This window comes from Typopeltis vanoorti, chromosome 13 (assembly GCF_054136105.1).
Source record: "Typopeltis vanoorti isolate ZY-2024b chromosome 13, IOZ_Tvanoo_1.0, whole genome shotgun sequence".
NCBI lineage: Eukaryota > Metazoa > Arthropoda > Arachnida > Uropygi > Thelyphonidae > Typopeltis > Typopeltis vanoorti.
The window spans coordinates 64,702,543-64,724,349 of record NC_143561.1 but is presented as its reverse complement, the minus strand read 5'-3'; the positions used below and the strand labels follow the sequence as shown (position 1 = coordinate 64,724,349).

At 33.8% G+C, this 21,807-nt stretch overlaps 1 protein-coding gene across 1 annotated transcript in view; it reads left to right on the top strand.

Annotated features, from left to right (window-relative positions):
• hiw (MYC binding protein highwire) overlaps positions 1-21,807 on the top strand; it is a 1,014,282-nt gene that overhangs the window by 535,730 nt on the left and 456,745 nt on the right. Inside the window, exon 49 of the mRNA XM_090402616.1 lies at positions 12,166-12,282. Within this exon, the coding sequence (XP_090258742.1) occupies positions 12,166-12,282 (117 nt within the window). The remainder of the gene's footprint in view (positions 1-12,165; positions 12,283-21,807) is intronic.

Here is a 21,807-nt window from a genome sequence, read left to right as displayed (position 1 = left end):
AAACTGACTATCAACTGAGACTCTTTGATTTTTATATCCTTGATTTTTTCAAGAAAATGTGTTAAATTGTTTATGTAGGATCTGGAATGTCCAGTGAGAGCACTTAAGGAACGTGACAAGACTTTTGCAATTCGATAGGTAGGAAAATCAACGCAATTCATGATAGGTTGCACTGGATAGCCTTCTCTATGAGTTTTCGGGAGTCCATATAGACGGGAAGCTCTTCCAAAGTAGGGCATAATTTATCCACGTAATTTGGGTCCCAACTGATAACCTCATCAAGTAATTTATTTAATTGTTTAATTTCTGAATTTGTAGGATTATGCGTGATCTCTTGGTAGGTAGACATGTCTTCTAAAAGGCTGGATACTTTAGTCTCATAGTCAGTCTTATTCATGATTACAATAGCTTTTCCTTTATCAGCCTTAGAAGTAGATATTTTATTATATCTCCTTAAAGAAGTTAGCTCTTTGATTTTAGCATTTGATAAGTTGCATGGAGGTAATTTGCTTTTAAATAATGAAGTCGCAACTTCAAAATGAAGTTTGTTAACATCGTCGCTAGGAAGTCCTGACAGATTGCGTTCTATATTAAGTAAAAAATCAAGATATGGAATGCATGTAGGAATAACTGCAAAATCAAGTCCTTTTGCCAAAGCACTGGTTTCGGTCGGATAAATGGTGATCGGAAATATTAACAATCCATTTATTAGTAGAAGTGATGTCAGAGGTTAAGTTTTTTTTTGCTTGTGATATAAGGAATTATATTTTTGCATAAGTCTGTGAAAATTTCTTTCGTAAGAATGGGTTAAAGATTGTTTTGATAACCGAAGAACAATATCTAGTAATTCATCATTAAGAACAGCTGAAATTTCTTCTTCGAGATCCAAAATAGACTTAATATTAGAAGCTAATTCTTTTTTGGCAGTACGAAGTTGGTTACGAATTAAGGCGTGCACTCTATTTACATTCGTGCAAGTTTTTCCTTAATTCATAACCAACTTCCTACTGCCAAAAAAGAATTAGCTTTTAATATTAAGTCTATTTTGGATCTCGAAGAAGAAATTTTTACAAAAATATAATTCTTATGCAAATATATAATTCCTTATATCACAAGCAAAAGAAAAACTTAAAGAATTAGCTTCTAATATTAAGTCTATTTTGGATCTCGAAGAAGAAATTTTCACAGACTTATGCAAAAATATAATTCCTTATATCACAAGCAAAAGAAAAACTTAACCTCTGACATCACTTCTACTAATAAATGGATTGTTAATATTTTCGATCGCCATTTATCTGACCGAAACCAGTGCTTTAGCAAAAGGCCTTGATTTTGCAGTTATTCCTACACGCATTCCGTATCTTGATTTTTTATATATTATTATTATTATTATCATTATATCACACCTCCAGGGAGTCCAAAGACTCATTGAGGGAGGGCATCAACTCATCGTCTCACGACTCCACCAACCTTCATCATCTAACACCAATGTCATCTATTGCTGATTACCACCACTAGTGCTTTCACAGACAATCACAAACAACCATGCCCACAGCAGGATTCGAACCCGCAGCCTTTTGGCTGGAGAGTGGATACGCTAACCACTCGACCAACCAGGCTGGTAAATATAATTTTGTTTATGTTTATTTTTCAATAAGCACACCACATAGTGTAAAAGATTAGTGAATAAAATTTTATATTTGTGATTACACTGGAAGTTATTGTATATTAAGGCATGCCTTTTAACTTTTTTTTTCCTGTATTATATTAAAAACCTATACCCAGAACCAATCTTTAAATGTTCAGAAGTGTTCTAGAATTTTTGAAAAATAATATAGCTATTGTTGCATTCTAAATCACATATCATCTTGTATCTCATGTTTCGTAAATTCCAGTTTCAAGGTTTGAAAATCTGGTCACCCTACTTATAAGCTGGATTTTACCAAAAGTATATAATGTCACCAGGTCTAAAATAAAATCTATAAGAATTCACAATTATAAACTAATACAGATTCAACAACCAGAGATAGTTTCTCACATATGCACCAAGTGACTTCAGATCACTTATGTTCTAAAAATACACTATACACAATTACAAATATGTCAAGTAAAATGAGCATATTCAAAATCATATACTAAAACTATAGTATATATGAAACATCAATGAGAATACTGTACAACATGCAACTCACAGAAAGAAAAAAAAAAGGAATTCGATAATTCAAAAACTATGTACACTATAGAAAAAGGTCACCGGTATCCAAACTAGTTGTCTAAACAGGAGAAGTTGTGCATTAGATGGAAATTAGCTTCATCTGAATTGCAAAGCAATTATAAAAGTGATTACTTTTATGTTGATGTGTGTGTGTGTGTAAACATGATATTAATATAAATCAAATATTTGCACTTTTTACAGGTATTTATACTGCATATTTATAACTGGACTTTCATCCCTTATTATCAATATGGAATGAAATAAGGCACAGGTTGTTGTTTTTATCTCTCACCTATAAACTGCTTGTTACTTTGAATTTTAAATTTCAGAATTTTGACAACAAGCAATAGTTACATTTCCTGGTGCAAGTTAAATCTAGTCATACAACATAACTGAATATATTTTAACAATGTTCATGGGATATTTCTTAAAAGTAAAAACTGTTAAGACTTTCTGAAATATTAATTCATGGATAACTGCCATGTCTGCATATTCCAATTATCATATTACTTCATTTACATTGTATTGCACTTTACAATGATACATCACATCTGCTTTATATAGAGAAAAAAAATTAAGTAAATATAGACTCTTTATTAACTGCAGAAAGTACCATATGTCTATAATAATTCCAAATGTTTAATTATATAATGAATTTTGAACAATTTAAACTGATCTCATTTATTTATTAATTATTGTTAAAATAATATTTCAACTACAAAAAAAAAAGAAAAATAATTTGGAATATTAAATAAATTAAAACAATATATAAGAATGGTTTTAAATATAAATTAAATAAACACTGTAAGAATAGCTCTTCGCTTACAAAAAATTTTATGATAATGAAATTTTAGCAGCCATGACATGACACAGTACAACAATCTTGTTTTACTGTCATGACACAATACAACATATTAATAATAAAAAAAAGTAAAAAATCAACTATACATCTTTGGAATAGTGGTTTCTAAACTGTTGGTGTAAACTCTCTTCGCAACCCAACATGCACCTCCCAGTAGCACAGAGAAAAAAATAACTTGCATCAAGTGTATATAAATTTACAACATGAAATGCAGCAACATGAAAAACTAACTGACAAACAAGCCTGGTGCAAGCCTATGTCATCACTAAATATATGCATATGTTTAAATGATCTAAATTACAATTTACTTCATTTTAAATAGAAAAATTGCATTATGCCAGCAAAGGTTGGTCGATTGGAAGAGCCTCTGCTAATAATGGCTCACACAAAAAGTTAAGCAAGTTTGAGCGTGGTTAGTAATTGGAAGAGGTTCAATCATTGGATGCTGTTGGCACACTCTCCCTTGATGAGTCTTTGGACTCCCCGGAGGTGTCACATAATAATAATAATATACAATGTGTGAATTTCTTTTGCATGACTCATAACTATGTATCTTTTATAAAACCTTTATCATAATTATTAATTAAATAATTAATTAATTAATTATTAATTATTGATAAATATAATAATTAATATAATTAAAAATTAAAAAATTAATAATTTATTAGGACACCTTCTTGGCAATTCTCATAGTAGGGTATATGTAAGTTCTGTTTGCTACAAACTTGGTATTTCTAGGTCTACCTACTCACTGATGAGACCTCAATAAAGGTTGAAATTGGTCTGAGTAGTGACCTTCTCTCACTCATAATGTAGAACAGTAATACAGCTCCTAGGAGCTGGGTTTCACATTATAGGGAAATATCAAGAATAGTGATCGGAGCTTGCTCCACCCTTACCATGAGTTGCCTCAGTGTTGCACTCCCTAAAGGGTCAGTTGTAATACTATCCAGGTATTTGCTTATGCTTGGACTCGCCGAACTTTATATATTTACTATATTCGGCATGAAACTCTTTGAGTTTCTTATTCGGCTATGAAACAATATGGGATGTAATATCCCTTAATTTAAATAACCTTTGTCATAAAATGTATTAATTTATATAAATCTTATATAAATATTATAAAATTATAAAAAATTATATAAATATTATATAAATGTATTAATTCATATAATATAGAACACAAATCTCAGGACTTCCTAGCAACGATGCTAACAAACTTCGTTATTTAAAAGCAAATTACTTCAATGCAACTTATCAAATGCTGAAATTAAAGAGCTAACTTCTTTAAGGAGAGATAATAAAATATCTACTTCTAAGGCCGATAAAGGAAAAGCTATTGTAATCATGAATAAGACTGACTATGAGACTAAAGTATCCAGCCTTTTAGAAGACACGTCTACCTAGCAAGAGATCACGCATAATCCTACAAATTCAGAAATTAAACAATTAAATAAATTACTTGATGAGGTTATCAGTTGGGACCCAAATTACGTGGATAAATTATGCACCTACTTTGGAAGAGCTTCCCGTCTATATGGACTCCCAAAAACCCATAAAGAAGGCTATCCCAGTGCGAACTATCGTGAATTGCATTGATTTTCCTACCTATCGAATTGCAAAAGTCTTGTCACGTTCCTTAAGTGCTCTCACTGGACATTTCAGATCCTACATAAAAAATTCAACACATTTTCTTGAAAAAATCAAGGATATAAAAATCAAAGTTGTTAGTCTCAGTTGTTAGTCAGTTTCAACATTGTTTGTCTGTTTATCAATATTAATATATGACTATTACCCTCCAGATATCGCAAAGCTTTTCGAATTTGTTATCCATTCAGGTTATTTCAGCTGGAAAAACAAGACATACAAACAAGTTGAAGGTACTGCCATGGGTAGCCCTCTGTCTCCACCTTTGGCAAACTACTTTTTGAAACAATTCGAAGACACTATGTTTTCATCCATTCATCCTCAACCATCTCTTTGGTATCGTTATGTCGATAATGTTTTTTCTATTTGGTCACATACCGAATGTGACCAAATATAATGAGCTTTCCACATTTCTACAACAGATAAATAGCCTGAAAATAGCCTGAAAAATCTGAAAACAAACCCCAACTCAACATCACCAGAGTTAAAGATCGGTACTATCAACGTAAGAAGCCTGAATGGCAAAGAAATGGAGCTAGCTGAGGAATTAGATAAGTACCAGATCGACATAATAGGGGTGACTGAAACAAAAAAGACCAAAACTGGTGAGATCTTTCTGAGCAATAAATACAAAATGTTATATTCAGGCAATAACAATCAAGGAAAAGAAGGAGTAGCCATAGTATTCAACACAAAATACGAGGCTAATCTTCTTGAATGGCAGTCAGTCTCAAGTAGAGTAATGTGGGCAAATATGAGAATGGGGAACTGGACAATGAGACTTATTTGTGCCTATGGTCCCACAGAAGGTTCTACTAAGGTAGAAGTGGAGGAATTTTTTGAGGCTTTAGAAAAAGCAACTGACACAATGAAAAAGGAAAAGTTGGTCCTTGTTGGGGATCTAAATAGTAGAGTAGGAAATGATTGCGAGACATACAAAAATATTTTGGGAAAATTTGGAGAAAAGAGCAAAGCTAATAATAATGGCAAATATCTGTTGGATTTCTGCTCAGGACATGGACTGGTTATTACTAACACCATGTTCCAACATAAAAATGTGCACAAATTCACATGGAGAGAAGAGGCTAGGAATAAGAAAAGTCTCATTGACTATGTTATTGTTGATAGTGATGTTTTCTCCCTGGTGCAGGACACCAGAGTGTACAGAGGATTTGAAATTGGAAGTGATCACTATTTAGTCTTGAGCAGGATAAAATTGAGTTTCATATTGAAAAGAATAACATGTAAGAAAGTTTTAAAGCGAATAAAAGTTGAGCAGCTCTCAGATGTAAACTGTAGACTAAAATACAGAAATATTATTGAAAAGAAAATGAAAGAGTTTGAGAACAGGAATCAAACCTTGGAGATTCAGTGGCAAACTCTAAAGGAAACATTGATTGATTCTGCCAGAGAGGCATGTGGTGAGGTTGTGTGCAAAGATAAAAAAATCAGAACTCCCTGGTGGACACAGGAAGTTAAAGAGGCAGTGAAGGAAAAGAAGAAAGCATATCAAAAGTTCCTGGCAAATAAGTCAGCTTTTACTCTTACAGAATACAGAGACAAATGTAAGAAAGCTAAACAGTGTGTAAAACTAGCTAAACAAAAGTCATGGGAGGACTTTGGGAAGAATATAGAAAATAAATATCAAGAAGGTGGCAAAATATTCTGGAGGTTGTTGAAGAAGCTTAGGAATGGAGGAAAGAGTGCTGTAAAAGGAATTAGAGATGATAAAGGTGAAATGAAAACAGGAGAAAAAGATATCCTTGAAGTATGGGGTAATTACTTTGAAAAACTGCTAAATGAAACAAGCAGTGATGACAGCACAGTGATAAAAAACACTGACCAGGCATGCAGTCAGGAATACATATCCATACTTGAAGTAGAAAAAGCCATCAAAGGCTTGAAATGTGGAAAGGCAGCAGGAGTAGATGATATTCGACCAGAAATGCTGAAGTATGGTGGTATAAGAGTCTTACAGTGGCTGCACTGCATAGTTCAGAAAGCCTGGACAGAGGGACGAATTCCCGATGATTGGAGTAGAGCTCTCATAGTACCCATATATAAAAAGGGAAATAAAACTGAATGTGAGAATTACAGAGGTATTTCCCTACTGAGTGTTCCTGGCAAGATCTATGCAAGTATACTTGAGAAACGGTTGAGAAGAATTGTGGAAGAAAAGCTTGGTGAAGAACAAGCTGGATTCAGGCCAAATAGAGGCTGTCAGGATCAGATCTTCACTTTACGACAAATAGTCGAGAAAGCATGGGAATATAACAAAGATCTGTATTTAAGTTTTGTCGATTTGGAAAAGGCATATGACAAGGTGCCAAGAGAGAAGCTATTCAATACGCTGCAGTTATATGGTGTCAATGGGGCATTATATCAAGCAATACTTAGTCTTTATTTGAGTTGTGAGTCTGCAGTTAGAATTGAAGGAAGTACAGGAAGATGGTTTAATGTTAAATCTGGTGTGAGACAAGGATGTACGTTATCCCCTCTGTTATTCATTATCTATATGGATCACATTATGAAGGAATGTGGTATTAAACCTGATATCAAAATTGGAGATGTTAATGTCAGCTCTTTGCTTTATGCGGATGATGTTATACTTCTAAATAAATCCGCTACAAGTCTGCAAGATTCTCTGACTAAATTGAATAGCTGTTGTAATAGATATGGTATGAAGGTCAGCAATAAAAAGACAAAGACAATGAAAATAGGCAGAATCATTGAAAATGTCAACTGTGTTGTGAATGGAAAACCTGTGGAACAAGTAAAACATTTCAGCTACTTAGGCACAATTTTTAGTGAAGATGGTAAATTAAATATAGAAATAGACAACAGAATCAGCAAAGCTGGTATCGTGGGAAGTCAATTGAATAAATTCATATGGAATAAGAAAGAAATTAGTCGGAACACTAAATTAGCTGTATACAAGACTGTGTTCAAACCAATTTTAACTTATGGATCTGAGAGCTGGGTCAGAAGTAAAACACTTGACCAAAGACTAGAGACCGCAGATATGAGAGTCCTGAGAAAGATTAGAGGCGTGAACAGATGGCATCAATGGCAATATCATATTAAAAATGAGGATATTAGGAAAGAACTTGACATTGTCAGCATCCAGGAATGCGTTAGCAGAGCTAATCTCAGATGGTATGGTCACTTAAATAGAATGGGAGAGGAAAGATTAGCAAAACAAGTGTTCTCTGCCAGGTTGGCAGGAAAACGACCCAGAGGAAGACCAAGATATAGGTGGATTGATACGGTACAAAGTGCCTTAGACGATAGAAATATAAGATATGATAATGTTGGAGTTTTGACAAGTAACAGACTGATTTGGAGGAAAATTGTAGATAGGAAGTTAGTAATGATGTAATTTTTTCATGTAGTACTGTCATATCCTGTACACCCCTTGAGGGTACATGGCAGGAATTTGATGATGATGATGATGATGATAAATAGCCTTCACCCATGTATTCAATTCACCATGGTAAAAGAAAATTCTGGTACTTTACCATTTTTGGACATCTTTCTTACTCGAACTTCTTCTGGTACCTTATCTACAAGCATCTTTCGAAATACCCACATTTATTGGCAGATACATTCATAAAAAGTCTGCTCACCACATATCTCAAAAATTTGGCATTCTTAAATCTCTAATTAATAGAGCACAAAGTTTGCTCTTCTCTAGTAATCTTACAAGAACTTTCCATCATTAAAAAGTTAATGGAATCAAATAATTACAACCCCAATCAAATTCAACAGATAAATGAATCTTATGTTCCAATACCTAAAGTTTCTTCAACAGTCCACAGAGTAGTTCCAATCCCTTACATTCCGGGAATCTCAGAACCTATAGGTAGAATTTTGAAAAAGTACCAATTGATTCCGTATGTTCCTATCAACAAAATTTCCTCTTTATTGCCTTCTACAAAGGATAAACTGTTATCTCTATCTTTCACTGGCATTTACCAAATACCATGTGAATGCGATGTTTCTTATTTTGGACAAACTGGCCGTTCTGTGGAAAAAAGAATTAAGGAACATCAATATTATATTGAAAACAACAAACCTCAGAAGTCTAGTGTAGCACAACACATTATTAACACTACTCATAATATCCAGTGGGATAAAGCTATTCTCCTCCATAGATGCAGGTTCAAATATCAACGCCTTTTTTTTAAAGAAAGTTGTGAAGCTATTTTACACCAACCGAATTTAAATCGAAATGATTGTCTCTCGAAGATCTGGGAGACTTTTACTTTATGTAATCAATAAAACAACCAATTATCTTAAAGATTAATTATTATTTTCTATCATTTCCTAGCACGCGGCAACAATTGTATTTTAATAGGTGATCCACCAAATGTTCGTTACTTGTATTCCATTCCTATAACTGTTTGTGTGACACTGAAGATGTACTATTAGTTTTAGTATGAAATATCTGTACCTTTATTAATTAAAAGTTATTACTGTGATTTTACGTGTTCTTTTAATCAAGGAGAGATTAAGAATATATGGACTACAGACACTTGTAGACAGGAGGGAAAGGGATGTGATCAAAGTCTATAAACTTTTGAGTGTTATGTGCAAATAATTAATGAAATTTTTTCATTATACGTGAGATAGGGAAAGAGAACAAGTGGGCAACTATGGAAGTTAAGTTTGTGTGCAGTTAAGGGATATTAGCTGGATTTTTCTCTCGGAGAACAGAATTTTTCTCTATGATAGCTGGTGTGGGTGATGTGACCTCCCTGGAGGGATCTGATGATGATAATTATTTTCTTTAGAGCCTGCCAGTGAGTCATAAAGGGTCAGTGCTTATTTTCAACCACTTTTCACTTTTCTTGAATAACATTTCTGTATTGAATATATAGTTCCCTCTGAAAACTGGAGAAGTTTCATACCTTTTGAAACATTATTACACACTTTTCTTTTCTATACAATATTCATTTAAAAATTAAATGGTAATTACTTCCTGTTTTATATATGTTACAGAAGCCCGAAAATTGGTAAATCCTAGCATTTACCATAGTGAGGTGGTAAAAGTCCGAAAAATGCTTCTTAACGTTTCCATTTTGGACTTTTATCAAACCATTTCGGTAAATGCCAGCATTTACCGCACCAATTGGTAAAAGCCTGAAATAAGCGATGAATCTGTCTGAGCCTGTAGTCTGCAGGTCCCAACATGCTTGTGACTCTCTTAGCTGTTTCCATACCTGACTGCTCAGTCAAGTGCGAGTATAGACGTGTGTTAGTGGCTATAATCTATTGTTTTTGTGCTAATATGTTTTACATTTTTTTTTTCATTTCCTTCATAAAAATCATTTCATCATCTATCGTGCATAGTTGATTATAGGTTAGGGTAGGTTAGGTAATCCTATTTTAATTTCCTATCCCATTTACACAGTTTTGAGTTTCATAAAATTATGCAAGATAAATGATTGTTAGAATATTTTAAAACTTACATATTCAAAGAATATTTAAAAATTAAAAAAAAAAACACACACTCACTTAAAAAGCACAATCACAGTCGAACAAAATGGACTTTTACCAATTGGTGTTGGTAAATGCTGGCATTTACTGAAATGGTTTGATTAAAGCCCAAAATGGAAGCATTTAGAAGCATTTTTCAGACTTTTACCACCTTACTATGGTAAATGCTAGGATTTAACTGCAAAACCTGGGATTTACCAATTTTTGGGCTTTTACAGTAACATATTTACTGTGTCCTGAACTACTGTCTAACCACAGATGCGAGACCCCTCGATACTTCGCTGCATGGCAGAAGAAGGCAAATCCACTCTGATAATAGGGTAATCAATGATGATTGTTTATTATTATATGTTGGAAAATTAGCTTTTCTTTTATGAAAATTCCAGTTTTTAAATTAGCAACTATTTTGTTTGTACAACAGCTGGAAAATTTTACCTGTGAAGTATGTGATTTTGCATGTTGGTGATGAATTCGTATGTTGAAGTACGAATGGCACACTGCCTGCCAGGGTTCTCACACGTGTGGTCGGACAGTAGTATGGTGATATCCCTATCAACAAGAACATATTCAGTGTAACTTTTCTCATTTCATATGTCTCCTCTCTGTGTAAATTTTTGCATATTGATATATTGGAACATGGTATTAGTAATGAATAACTATACCATGTCTGGAACAGAAATCCAGCAAACATTTGCTATTATTATTAACTTTGCTCTTTTCTCCTAATTTTCCCAAAACATTTTTATATATCCGATACATATTCGTTTCCTTCTCTACTGTTTAGATCTCCCGCATGAATCAATTTTTATTTTATTTATTTATAAAATAAAAATTATTTTAAAAAATTTTAATTAATTTTTGTCTCGGCAGCTGCCTTCTTTAATGAAGTGAAAAATTTCTTCACTTCTTTCTTAGTAGAACATCCTGTGGGCTCAAATAATTCTCATTGTCCAATTGTTCAGTTTGTTTCCCCCCCCCCCCCCTCGATATTTCCTGCAATTCAAGAAGATTATCCTCATGGTTATTGTTAAATACCATAGCTACTCTGCTCTTTGCACTTTTTTTCTCTTGATATTTATCTTCTGCATTTTACTGGTCTTCCGAATTATCTTTGTTTAGCTACTTTTATGCATATCCCTTACATTTAAAAGTTTTCTTATAATTTTGTTATATCTCAGTTTCTGTTATTAACTGAGCTGAGAAATCCCTTTGTTTGCGAACGATTAACATGGGAAATCTAGGACTCCAGATATTTCCCAATTAATATATTAATAAATTTATTTAGTATGTTCTTTTTTAAGGATTATGTTATTAACTTAGTAATATTCAATCGATGGATATCCATAAATTTCATGTTACATTGAATTCTATTTTTTTCCATTAAGGACTCTAAAGGTTCTGTCCACCTATGTGGTGTATTCTATGTGATTAAAATTCCTTTCTTTTTGATTACTTGCCTGGTTGTTTAGAGTACTTGGTTAATTTGCTCTTTTGTTAAATTATGAAAGTGTCATTGTCCAAGATAATGAAACATCTGGTGGAGATAAATTATAATTAAACATCTTAACCAGTGATAAACATTTAATGATTCTTTAATAAACCACCCTTGCTAAAATTTCATATGTAATGTCTTCATTACAGTGCATTTCATTCAAAGGGTAATGTTTAATCCCTTTAGTTTCACTTCAGTGAGAGGATTTTGTGTGTGTGTGTGTGTGTGTGTGTGTGTGAGTTTAAGATAAGTTTTTAGGATTTTATACATATGTCTGTGATATTTCGAATAGGTAAGTTATCTTGTTTAAAATTTTGAATTGGAAATGTTAAAGGAAGCATTTTTTTCATCTTTTGCCTCTTTTTAAGATATTTTTAATTCTACAGTTTCAAGGGAACCAATCTGAAAGTTGGTAATTTTTTTTACATTTCATTTCCAAATACATTTCAGATGAGAAAATTTGTTGCAAATTACAGTGCCGGATTAAGGATTAGAAGTCACCCATCTTTACAAGGTGAACAGATTGGTATTGTGCATGTAAATGGCACAATTACTTTTGTTGATGAGGTAAAGTTATTTTATCAAGATTATGTCTATCAGAAGTTTTGTGATTAATTTATACTAATTTCATTTTTTTATTTATTATAGATATTACATTTTCTTATTATAAAAAAATTAATGTATAAAAGAAATGACAATCTTGGTTAAAAAATTTTAGTTTGATTCTCAAGGCCACTTTCTTGTAACCTAGTCTTTTAAGCACTTTCAATGCTGAAAAGACTAGGTTATAAGAGATGGAATAACGAGCCAAGTAGAATAGAGCATTTTAGTTTAAAAGGTGCAAAACAATGTGATGCACTTCTTCATGAAAGAGCTCAATCTGAACTACCATTAAGAGTCCAATGGGAATTAGATTAGCAAATAATTTTTATTATTGCTATTGTTTCGCGACACCTCCAAGGAGTCCAAAGATTCATCGAGAGAGCACCTACTCTACAATTCTCCTTGTCCACCACTTAATCCACCCACTACACCAAATCACCACTACCATCATCATCATCTACACCAATGCTATCTATTGTCCACCACCACTAGTATTTTTTTGTCTGTAAATTCCATATATTCTGAAGGTCAATTTGTCTGTATGCAGGATGCTAGTTTCCAGGAGAAAAAAACCTTGATATTTCTATATGAGATCGGCTAACATACCTTCAACTGAAAAAAAAAAAAAAACATATTAAGATTCCTCCCATCATGATAAGAATCAAACTTAGGCCTTTTCCAATAAAATAGTGCAACGTAAAGTCATTCTTCCAATTGTGCTACAGAGGCATTTATTTTTATGGAGGAATTTTTGTTTGATTAACCTCTGTGAGTGGGAGAAACTTCATGCTGATTAAGACTAGAATTCTCTGACTCTGATATTTTTTGATCTACTTCTAAATAAATAAGTACTGACCTTCTTGTGAGACCAAAGTATAATAAGCCATGAGTAAAGTAGTAAGTAAACTTCTGTATTCCTCTTGTTATAGTGCATTTCTGGAATATAAGGAAAGCATAATAAATTAACGTTTTGATGTAATATTTGGCTCGGTAGATTATTTAGACATTCCTGTATTGATTTTCTTTGTAAACAGAGAACTGGAGACTGCATTCTGAGTTGTCTAAGGGTAAGAATATCTTAGGTAAACTGAATCATGTAGTAGATTTTTTCCCCCCTATTTCCTGTTTAATTTTAATGGTAATTCAGAAAAATAAATATAGTCAGTGTTATGCATAGTACATTTTCATTGTACTTTTTTAATCTCAAATGTTCTTTTTCACTTTGCTTGTTTATCTCTATAATCTGGTTTTAGCACTGAACTAGTGAAACTTGAACAGAAATTCTTCATTCAGTAAACTTTATCTATTTATATCATTTCTCAATATACAGATAGATTTAGCTTAAATTGAAATGGATTTAAAATAGGTAGCCCAGTCTGTGTACTACAGGGTGTGATGAATTGCATTCTCATTCAAATTGATTACAGAATGATATATTTCATTTTATTATTATTATTATTATTATTACCTGACACCTCCAGGGAGTCCAAAGACTCATCGATGGAGGGCACCTCCTCTACAATTCTCTGTCTCCACCACTCAATCCACCAACGAACCCCAACTACACCACCACCACTAACACTAGTATTTTCACAGATAATCACAAACATCCATGCCTATGGCAGGATTTAAATCCGCGACCTTTTGGTTAGAGATGAGGTATGCTAACCATTTGGCTAACCAAATGGTTAGCATACCAGCTTACGAGCTTTTATAGCTGGCTATAAAAGCTGTATGAGATCATGCAACAATCCACTATTAACTCACTTTTCAATCATTCATTATCTATTCATTTGAACAGACAAAATTTTTTTGAATTATTAATATTATTTTTTATGTAATCTTTTATGTCTTTCTTTACTTATGAGTGAAATTCATCACCCTAGTTATTTATTTTTTCAAATATTATCAGCTATTCAAATTTTTAATATTGCATTAAATTATGATATTTGGAAAATACCTGCATGAGCTTGATTTTTCTTCATATATCTGTAGTTATAAATTATAATAGTGAACTACAGCTATAATTATTAGACATAAGTAATGCTTCAAGCATATCACTTGAAATGACCATATAATAATTCACTGTCAATCTATTTGCATCAGTGGAGCAACTGCATTACATCTGTATATCAGCTGTTTTAACTTGGTTATGATTTGTGCCTTCCAAATGAAAAGTTTTGGAGATTCAAATATAGTCCTTGATCAGAAGAAAGTTTTTTAGAAATTTTTTTTCCAAATGCCATAAGGATTGGATCCATATGGAGATTTCAAGGATTACCTTGAGAAACTTATATTTTGACCTCATGAAAAACATTATGAAAATGTATTTAAAAATGTCAATCAACCAACACAGGCAGTATCGGTATACTAAAATCAGAAAATGCTTATTAAATTACTTAAGGAATTTACAACGTACAAATGATGTAAATTAAACTTAAACTTGAATCTATATTCCAATATTTCTTCAACGTCACGTTGTCATTTTCACAGGAACTTAAAATAAAGACACATGCATGCAGGCACTACACACAGTAACTGAGGACAAAGCAGGAAGATGTTATTTCTCCTAAATGTCCTGATGGTACCCCCTAGCAGACTATGTACGTATTCTCGGCCATTGGGCTGAAGGTCTTCTGATGTAAGTCTTCTAAATTTGGGGCATTCTCATGCAACTAAATTTATTAAGGTTTAGCATGTTTCTTAGGGCGGAGGCTGATTTGATGAATAGCCTTTCAAATTTGAATTTACTATGGTGTATTACCATGGCTTTATTACACGGTATTCTGTGGCTCTACTGGTGAAAACGGATGTAGTCCTTGTGTTCTGAAATTCTGATATTCGCTGTCCTGCCTGTTTGGCCAAAGTAGGACAGCTTACAGCTGCAAGGGACCTGGTATACACCAGGTAGGTCTATGGGAGGTGGTTGCTCTTTAGTGGAGCAGATAAGGGATGCCAATTTTTTATATGGTCTGTAACAAGAGGTCAAGTTATGTTTTTTAAGATTTTGGTAATTTTTTCCAAGGTGCCTCGGATGTAGGAAATAATGATGGATTTAAAATAATCCTTGTTATGAAGGAGGGGAGGGGGGTTGTGGTTAACTGGTGTCAATATTTTTTTCACCAGTACAGCCACTCTGGTCTTGCAGACCATGCTCTGGATACTTGCCACAGAATACGGTGGAAGAAAGCCACGGTAATACACCGTAGTAAATTCAAATTTGAAAGGCTATTCATGGAATCAGCCTCAGCCCTAAGAAACATGCCAAAACTCAACAAATTTGGTTGCATGAGACTGCCCCAAATTTGGGAGACTTACATCAGAAGACCTTCAGCCCAACGGCCAAGAATACGTAGCCCGTTAGGGGGATACCATCAGGACTTTTAGGAGAAACAACAGCTTCCTGCTTCGTCTTCAGTTACTGTGTATAGTGCCTACATGCACGTGTCTTTATTTTAAGTTCCTGTGAAAATGGCAACGTGACGTTGCTGAAATATTGGAATATAGATTAAAGTTTAATTTTAATTTATATCATTTGTATGTTGTAAATTCCTGAAGTAATTTAATAAGCATGTATAACTAACATGTAAGCCTTTCTACAAGAATTAAAATCAGAAAACTAAGTGCCTTTTGAAAGGTTGGAATAAAACTCGGAATCCCATCTGTTAAGTGCTTTAACAGGCACTTAAGTGCCCATAACCTTCTAAGTATTTTGAACTTCTCAACCATAATATGAGGATATGGCAATTACTCCCCTATGCTTCCAAGTATTCTTATCTGTAAATTGCATGTGTTCTACTGGCCGCTTTGTCTGTTTTGAGGGATGAAAAACCAGAGTTTCTTAGAGAAAAAACCCTCTACCTTTAGCTGGTCTCATACGAGACCAGCTAACTCACCTTTAGTTGAAAGAGATCAGATAAAGATTCCTCCTCATCATGGATGGGAATCAAACCTAGGTCTTTCCGAACAAAGGGCTTCGTCTATACTGACTAAGCTACAGAGGCTCTATCTAGGATGTCAGGAATGTTTAAAAACTTTTCAGGTGAAAGAAAAGTTGGCTAGTCTGGTGTGAAGGACTATTTCCTCCTGTAAAACCAACCAACCAACCAATCGACCAGCTTCAGTTAAAAGAGAGAATGCACATGCATTCTCTCTTTTAACAGATGATGGCTTTAATTGTATTAGCATAATTCTAATCAATCCCAGATGACACAAAACATCAAGAGTGTTGTACATGTGTGTATTGGCCTCCTCAAAATATCCCATTTAAGAATGTAATCCTGAGTTGGTTGCTGTTTTAGAGACCTAGTGGCGTGTAAAAGTTCCATTTTTGCTCTTTAGAGCAGAGTTTCCTGATTGTGTAAAAATGTTTAAAAAAATAAATTCAAAAAAAAATTAAAAACATCCTCCTCACCCTTTAGTGCTAAGATGCAATAGGCTTACAGCCTTTCTTAGGTAGAAATGTTTAAAAAAACTAACATGAATAATCATTTCATCCTAACCTTAATGCAGAACATTTCAGATTTACATGTTTGGATGAATTCTAGTTAATGCTCCTCCTGGATACAAATAACTTCCTGAAATATTCCATTTAAAATACATTTCTGTGACGGTTATTAAAAAAAATTAAACGCAGGTTGTAATTTGTGTAGTATCTAGTATCTCATAATTTGTTGAGTAAACATTCCTAATTTGTTCCTACTGTTTTCCATTGTTATATATGTCTATTTAAGGTATGCATCTGTTATTCAATTAAGGATAATAAATTATTTATTAGATTGAATTAGATAATCATGGTAAAATATTGGTAATTATTTCATTTGCCAAAACCAGATGTTTTTAATATTTATTATTAGATTTTCACTAGAAGACTTAAGGCTATCTAGAGTGGCAATGCATACCTCATGAATTGCCCAAATTCATACTTTCTGTTTTCATAATACATGTAACTACTTTTGATTGATGTGTTCAAGGTTGGTTTTAGGGGAAAACCAGAGCACAAAGAGGAAGATAAACCTTTCACTGCCTTGGTTTCAGACTGACTCAAAAATGCTCAAAAAAGCAGCTGAATGAATAATTAGATTTGTTCATTCAAACATAGATTTGTAACACAAGACTTATCACTTCATTTATAGATTAATTTATATTCACAATGATAGCTTATTTTCTCATTCACTTTCACATACAAACAATGGCAATGACAGCATGTTTTGTCTGTGCTAAATTAGATAATCATTATACATAATCCTCTATATACCAAAAAATTATGATTATGTTAGTTTTAGTTAATCTCCTCCAGTTATAACTATGTAATTCTTAAAATGATATGACTGAACCATTTCTATAATGATTTATGAAGTAACCCATCCTCCATCCATAGCATTTATGTAATTCTTAATATTACATAAATGCACCACATAATATTCTTTTATAAGAGATCTTCATAAGCAGGTGGTCATGAAGATAATTCCACATAATTTCAACTTTAACAACAAAGAGCAAATTTCATATATTTGTTTTAACTCTATTCCACTGTCTTATGATTATTGTCTTCTAGGACACTGTAGTTCAGCCAAAGTGCAACAGATGTCTGCTATTTATTTTTACATTATATCCTGAACTAACTGACAAAACTTCAGTTAAATATCCTCGCTTTCTTCTCTTAGTTAAATTTGAAAAATTGCACCTTACTAGCTGATTCTTATTAGCTACTGATTTTTATAGCATTCCTTCTGAGTATGCATTGAGCATTCTTTTAATGGCATTGATTATCTCAGTAGGTACTGATGATACCTTTTGGTTGGAAAGATGATTTCAAATCCTATCTAGGTTGCAAAGAATCTTTATATAGGTCTGTCAACTGAAGGTGAGTTAGCCAATCTAATATGGGTGATGAAAGGTTTATTTTTCCTAGAAACTTGGGTTTTTTTTTTGTCATGCAAGACAGGTAAACCGGCCAGAAGAACATACACAATTAAGACTTTATAGCCTTAGTGGTGGACTTATAGTCTTAGTTGTTTTGACCATAATTAAAAACATAAAATTCTTTTGAAATTGAATCGTAAAAAAAAAAAAAAAAAAGAAGAAGTTTTTAAAATTCTCTTTACATTAAAAACCTTTGCTAGTAAAAGTATAAGCCATAATCTAATATTGGACTGAGCAGAGACTTGTATAATGGTATACTAACTTCCTTTCCCCAACAAGCAGAATTTCTTTTAATTAAGCCTATAGTCTGCTGAGCTTTATAGTTATCTTACCAAGATGGTTTCTGAACTTAAATTCACTTAAGAATTTAAATTTAAAAAAAGGAATTAATAAGAACTAAGCCTGTCACCAAAATTCCAGATTTACAGACCACTCTCATTGTCTTTTAACATCTTTTAAAGAACTTGGATCATACAAACATTTGAATAGTGCCCATCATCAACAAAGAGGAAACTTTTGTTCTTAATATTTTGTTTGGCAGGAGAGGAGGGGAATATATGGTGGTGGTGTACTGCTTATGATAAGCCTTGACTTATGTCCTCTAAGAGTGGAGGCTTTGGAAGGCAATGACACTGATGTTTTGAAAGCATATGGTGTGAGGTAGAGGTGGGCAAGACAGGATATTTAGTGGGGTATTTAGGATATTTAGTATTTGTTGCTACAAGCCCAGGAGTACAGAGAGAGTACAGAGCAGGAGATGTTTAGGAAGTTGAACTTGGCAAGTGCAAGAAGAATGATTGTTATAGGAAATTTTAACTACATTAATAATAAGGGAATGGAATTTCTAGAATTCTCAAGGGACAAATGTCTTAGGCAACATGTAATAGAGGGAACAAGGGGTTCAAGAGTCTTGGATTTAGTCATAGCATCAGAAGAGCTGATAATAGCTGAGATGACATCTCTCTCCCCAGTTGGAGAAAGTGACTTGGTTTTGACTTGGAAGATGAATAGACATGCAGGAGTATCAAAGAAAAGGGAATATATGTGGAATTATAAGATGGGTGATTATAATAGTTTTAGATATCAACTTGGGGCAGTTCATGGAGGACTGAATTGGATGATATCATTAGTGCTTGGGAAATTGTGAAGGAATATTTGTTAGCAATAGTAAGCTGTATTCCACGAGTGAAGAAGCAGACATAATTTGGTGTAAAGTGAATGATAAACAATATCAAACAGGAACTGCATGTGAAAAAGAGATTATTGAAGAGATATAAGGTGAGGGGTGGAGGGCAGATGCATGAAGAATATAAAATGCAGGCCAGGAGAGTGACCACTATGGTGAGGAAGGCAAAACTGGAATATGAGAAGAGATTGGCATTAAGATCCGAAGAAAATCCTAGGGAATTTTTTTTAGGTATGTGGCCAGTAGGTGGAGAAATGATTGTGGAAGAATGACATTGTGAGATAAAAATGGAAATAGAGTGACTGATGCAGAGGACATAGTGGAGTTGTTCAATGAACACTTTATTGGAGTATTTCATCCTGGAGAAGGTTTTAATACTAGAGGGGTAGGGCAGGTTCGAGGTTTAGAGGTGCAAGAGAAGAGTGGGTTCCAAATACTGAGTACTCTGGATCTAAGTAAAGCTGTGGAACTGGATGGTATTTCACCATAGGTTTTGAGAGAATGTGCTAAAGATCTGACAGCTCCTTTGACCTGACTTTTCAATGAAAGTCTGGCTATGGCAAAGGTATCCAAGGAATGGAAGGAAGACAAGATAGTGCCATTGTATAAGGGTGGTAGCAGACTGGAAGTGTCTAATTATAGGCCAGTTTGTATGTCATCAGTAGCTAAGTTCCTGAAGAAATTAGTCAGGGACTATATACAGCATTGGGAAGATGAGGGTAATGTTATCTGGGGAATCAACATGGATTTGTTTTGCTTAAGTAATATGATTGTCTTTTATGATAAAGTGACAAGAGCAGTTGATGAGGGAAAGGTATACACTGCCATTTTTTTTTATTTTACAAAAGCATTTGTAAAATAGAGTGCCACATGATAAGCAGATATTTACAGCTTATCATGTGGTAAGTTACAGCACATGGGTTTAGATGTCGGGTTAGTCAACTGGATTCAGGATTGCTGTCTGATAGGTATCAGAGTTGTGTGTGGTGGGGCAGTATCAAGGAAGCAGAAGGTTACAAGTGGGGTCCCATAGGGCTCAGTACTGGGACCTATATTGTTTAACCTTTATATCAATGACATTGTCAATGGATTGGAAGGGGATATTCAGTTGTTTGCAGATGATGTGAAGCTGGGAAGGGTTATTAGTAATAGTACAGATGTAGCGGTTCTGCAAGAGGATTTGAATAAACTAGACAGATGGGCATATTATGGGGTGCTTAAGGGTCAAGGCTATATAACTGAGAGGAGACCTCCACATAGCCTTTAAAGGAATGTGGAGAACTGACCAGGACTTCTGACATTATGTCCAATCCTCACCTTCTCGTGGTGCACCCTGTTAGGTATCTACCTGGATACTGAACGAAAGGATGGGCTGCCAATTTGGAATTTAGCCTACCAAATTGTATTCTTATTGGTTTAAACCACAATATGAAATGATGGTACAACATGATAAAATTTCATGCTGGCTGGGGCGTCGCTCGGTTAAACAAGACCCCCCATTGTTTTTGCCAGGGAACCAGGGCGAACAGTGAAAAGTCAGCTACTGGAACAAATCGTAAAACACACCCCTCCTCAATATCAACAGAATTGAAAATCGGTACTATCAACATAAGAAGCCTGATGGCAAAGAAATGGAACTAGCTGATTAATTAGATAAAGTACTAGATTGACATAATAAGGTTGACTGAAACAAAAAAGACCAAAACTAGTGAGTTCTTTCTGAGCAATAAATACAAAATGTTATATTCAGGCAATAACAATCAAGGAAAAGAAGTAGTAGCCATAGTATTCAACACTAAATACGAGGTACTCTTCTTGAATGGCAGGCAATTTCAAGTAGAGGGATGTGGGCAAATATGAGAATGGGGAAACTGGACAATGAGACTTATTTGTGCCTATGGTCCCACAGAAGGTAGAAATGGAGGAATTGAGGCTTTAGAAAAAGCAACTGACACAATGAAAAATGAAAAGTAGGTCCTTGTTGGGGATCTAAATAGCAGAGTAGGAAACGATTGTCAGACATACAAAAATATTTTGGGAAAATTTGGAGAAAAGAGCAAAGCTAATAATAATGGCAAATACTTGTTGGATTTCTGTTCAGGACATGGACTGGTTATTACTAATACTATGTTCCAACATAAAAATGTGCACAAATTCACATGGAGAGAAGAGGCAAGGTATAAGAACAGTCTCATTGACTATATGAAGGAGTAGCCATAGTATTCAACGCTAAATACGAGGCTACTCTTCTTGAATGGCAGGCAATTTCAAGTAGAGTGATGTGGGCAAATATCAGAATGGGAAACTGGACATTGAGACTTATTTGTGCCTATGGTCCCACAGAAGGTTCTAAGGTAGAAGTGGAGGAATTTTTTCCT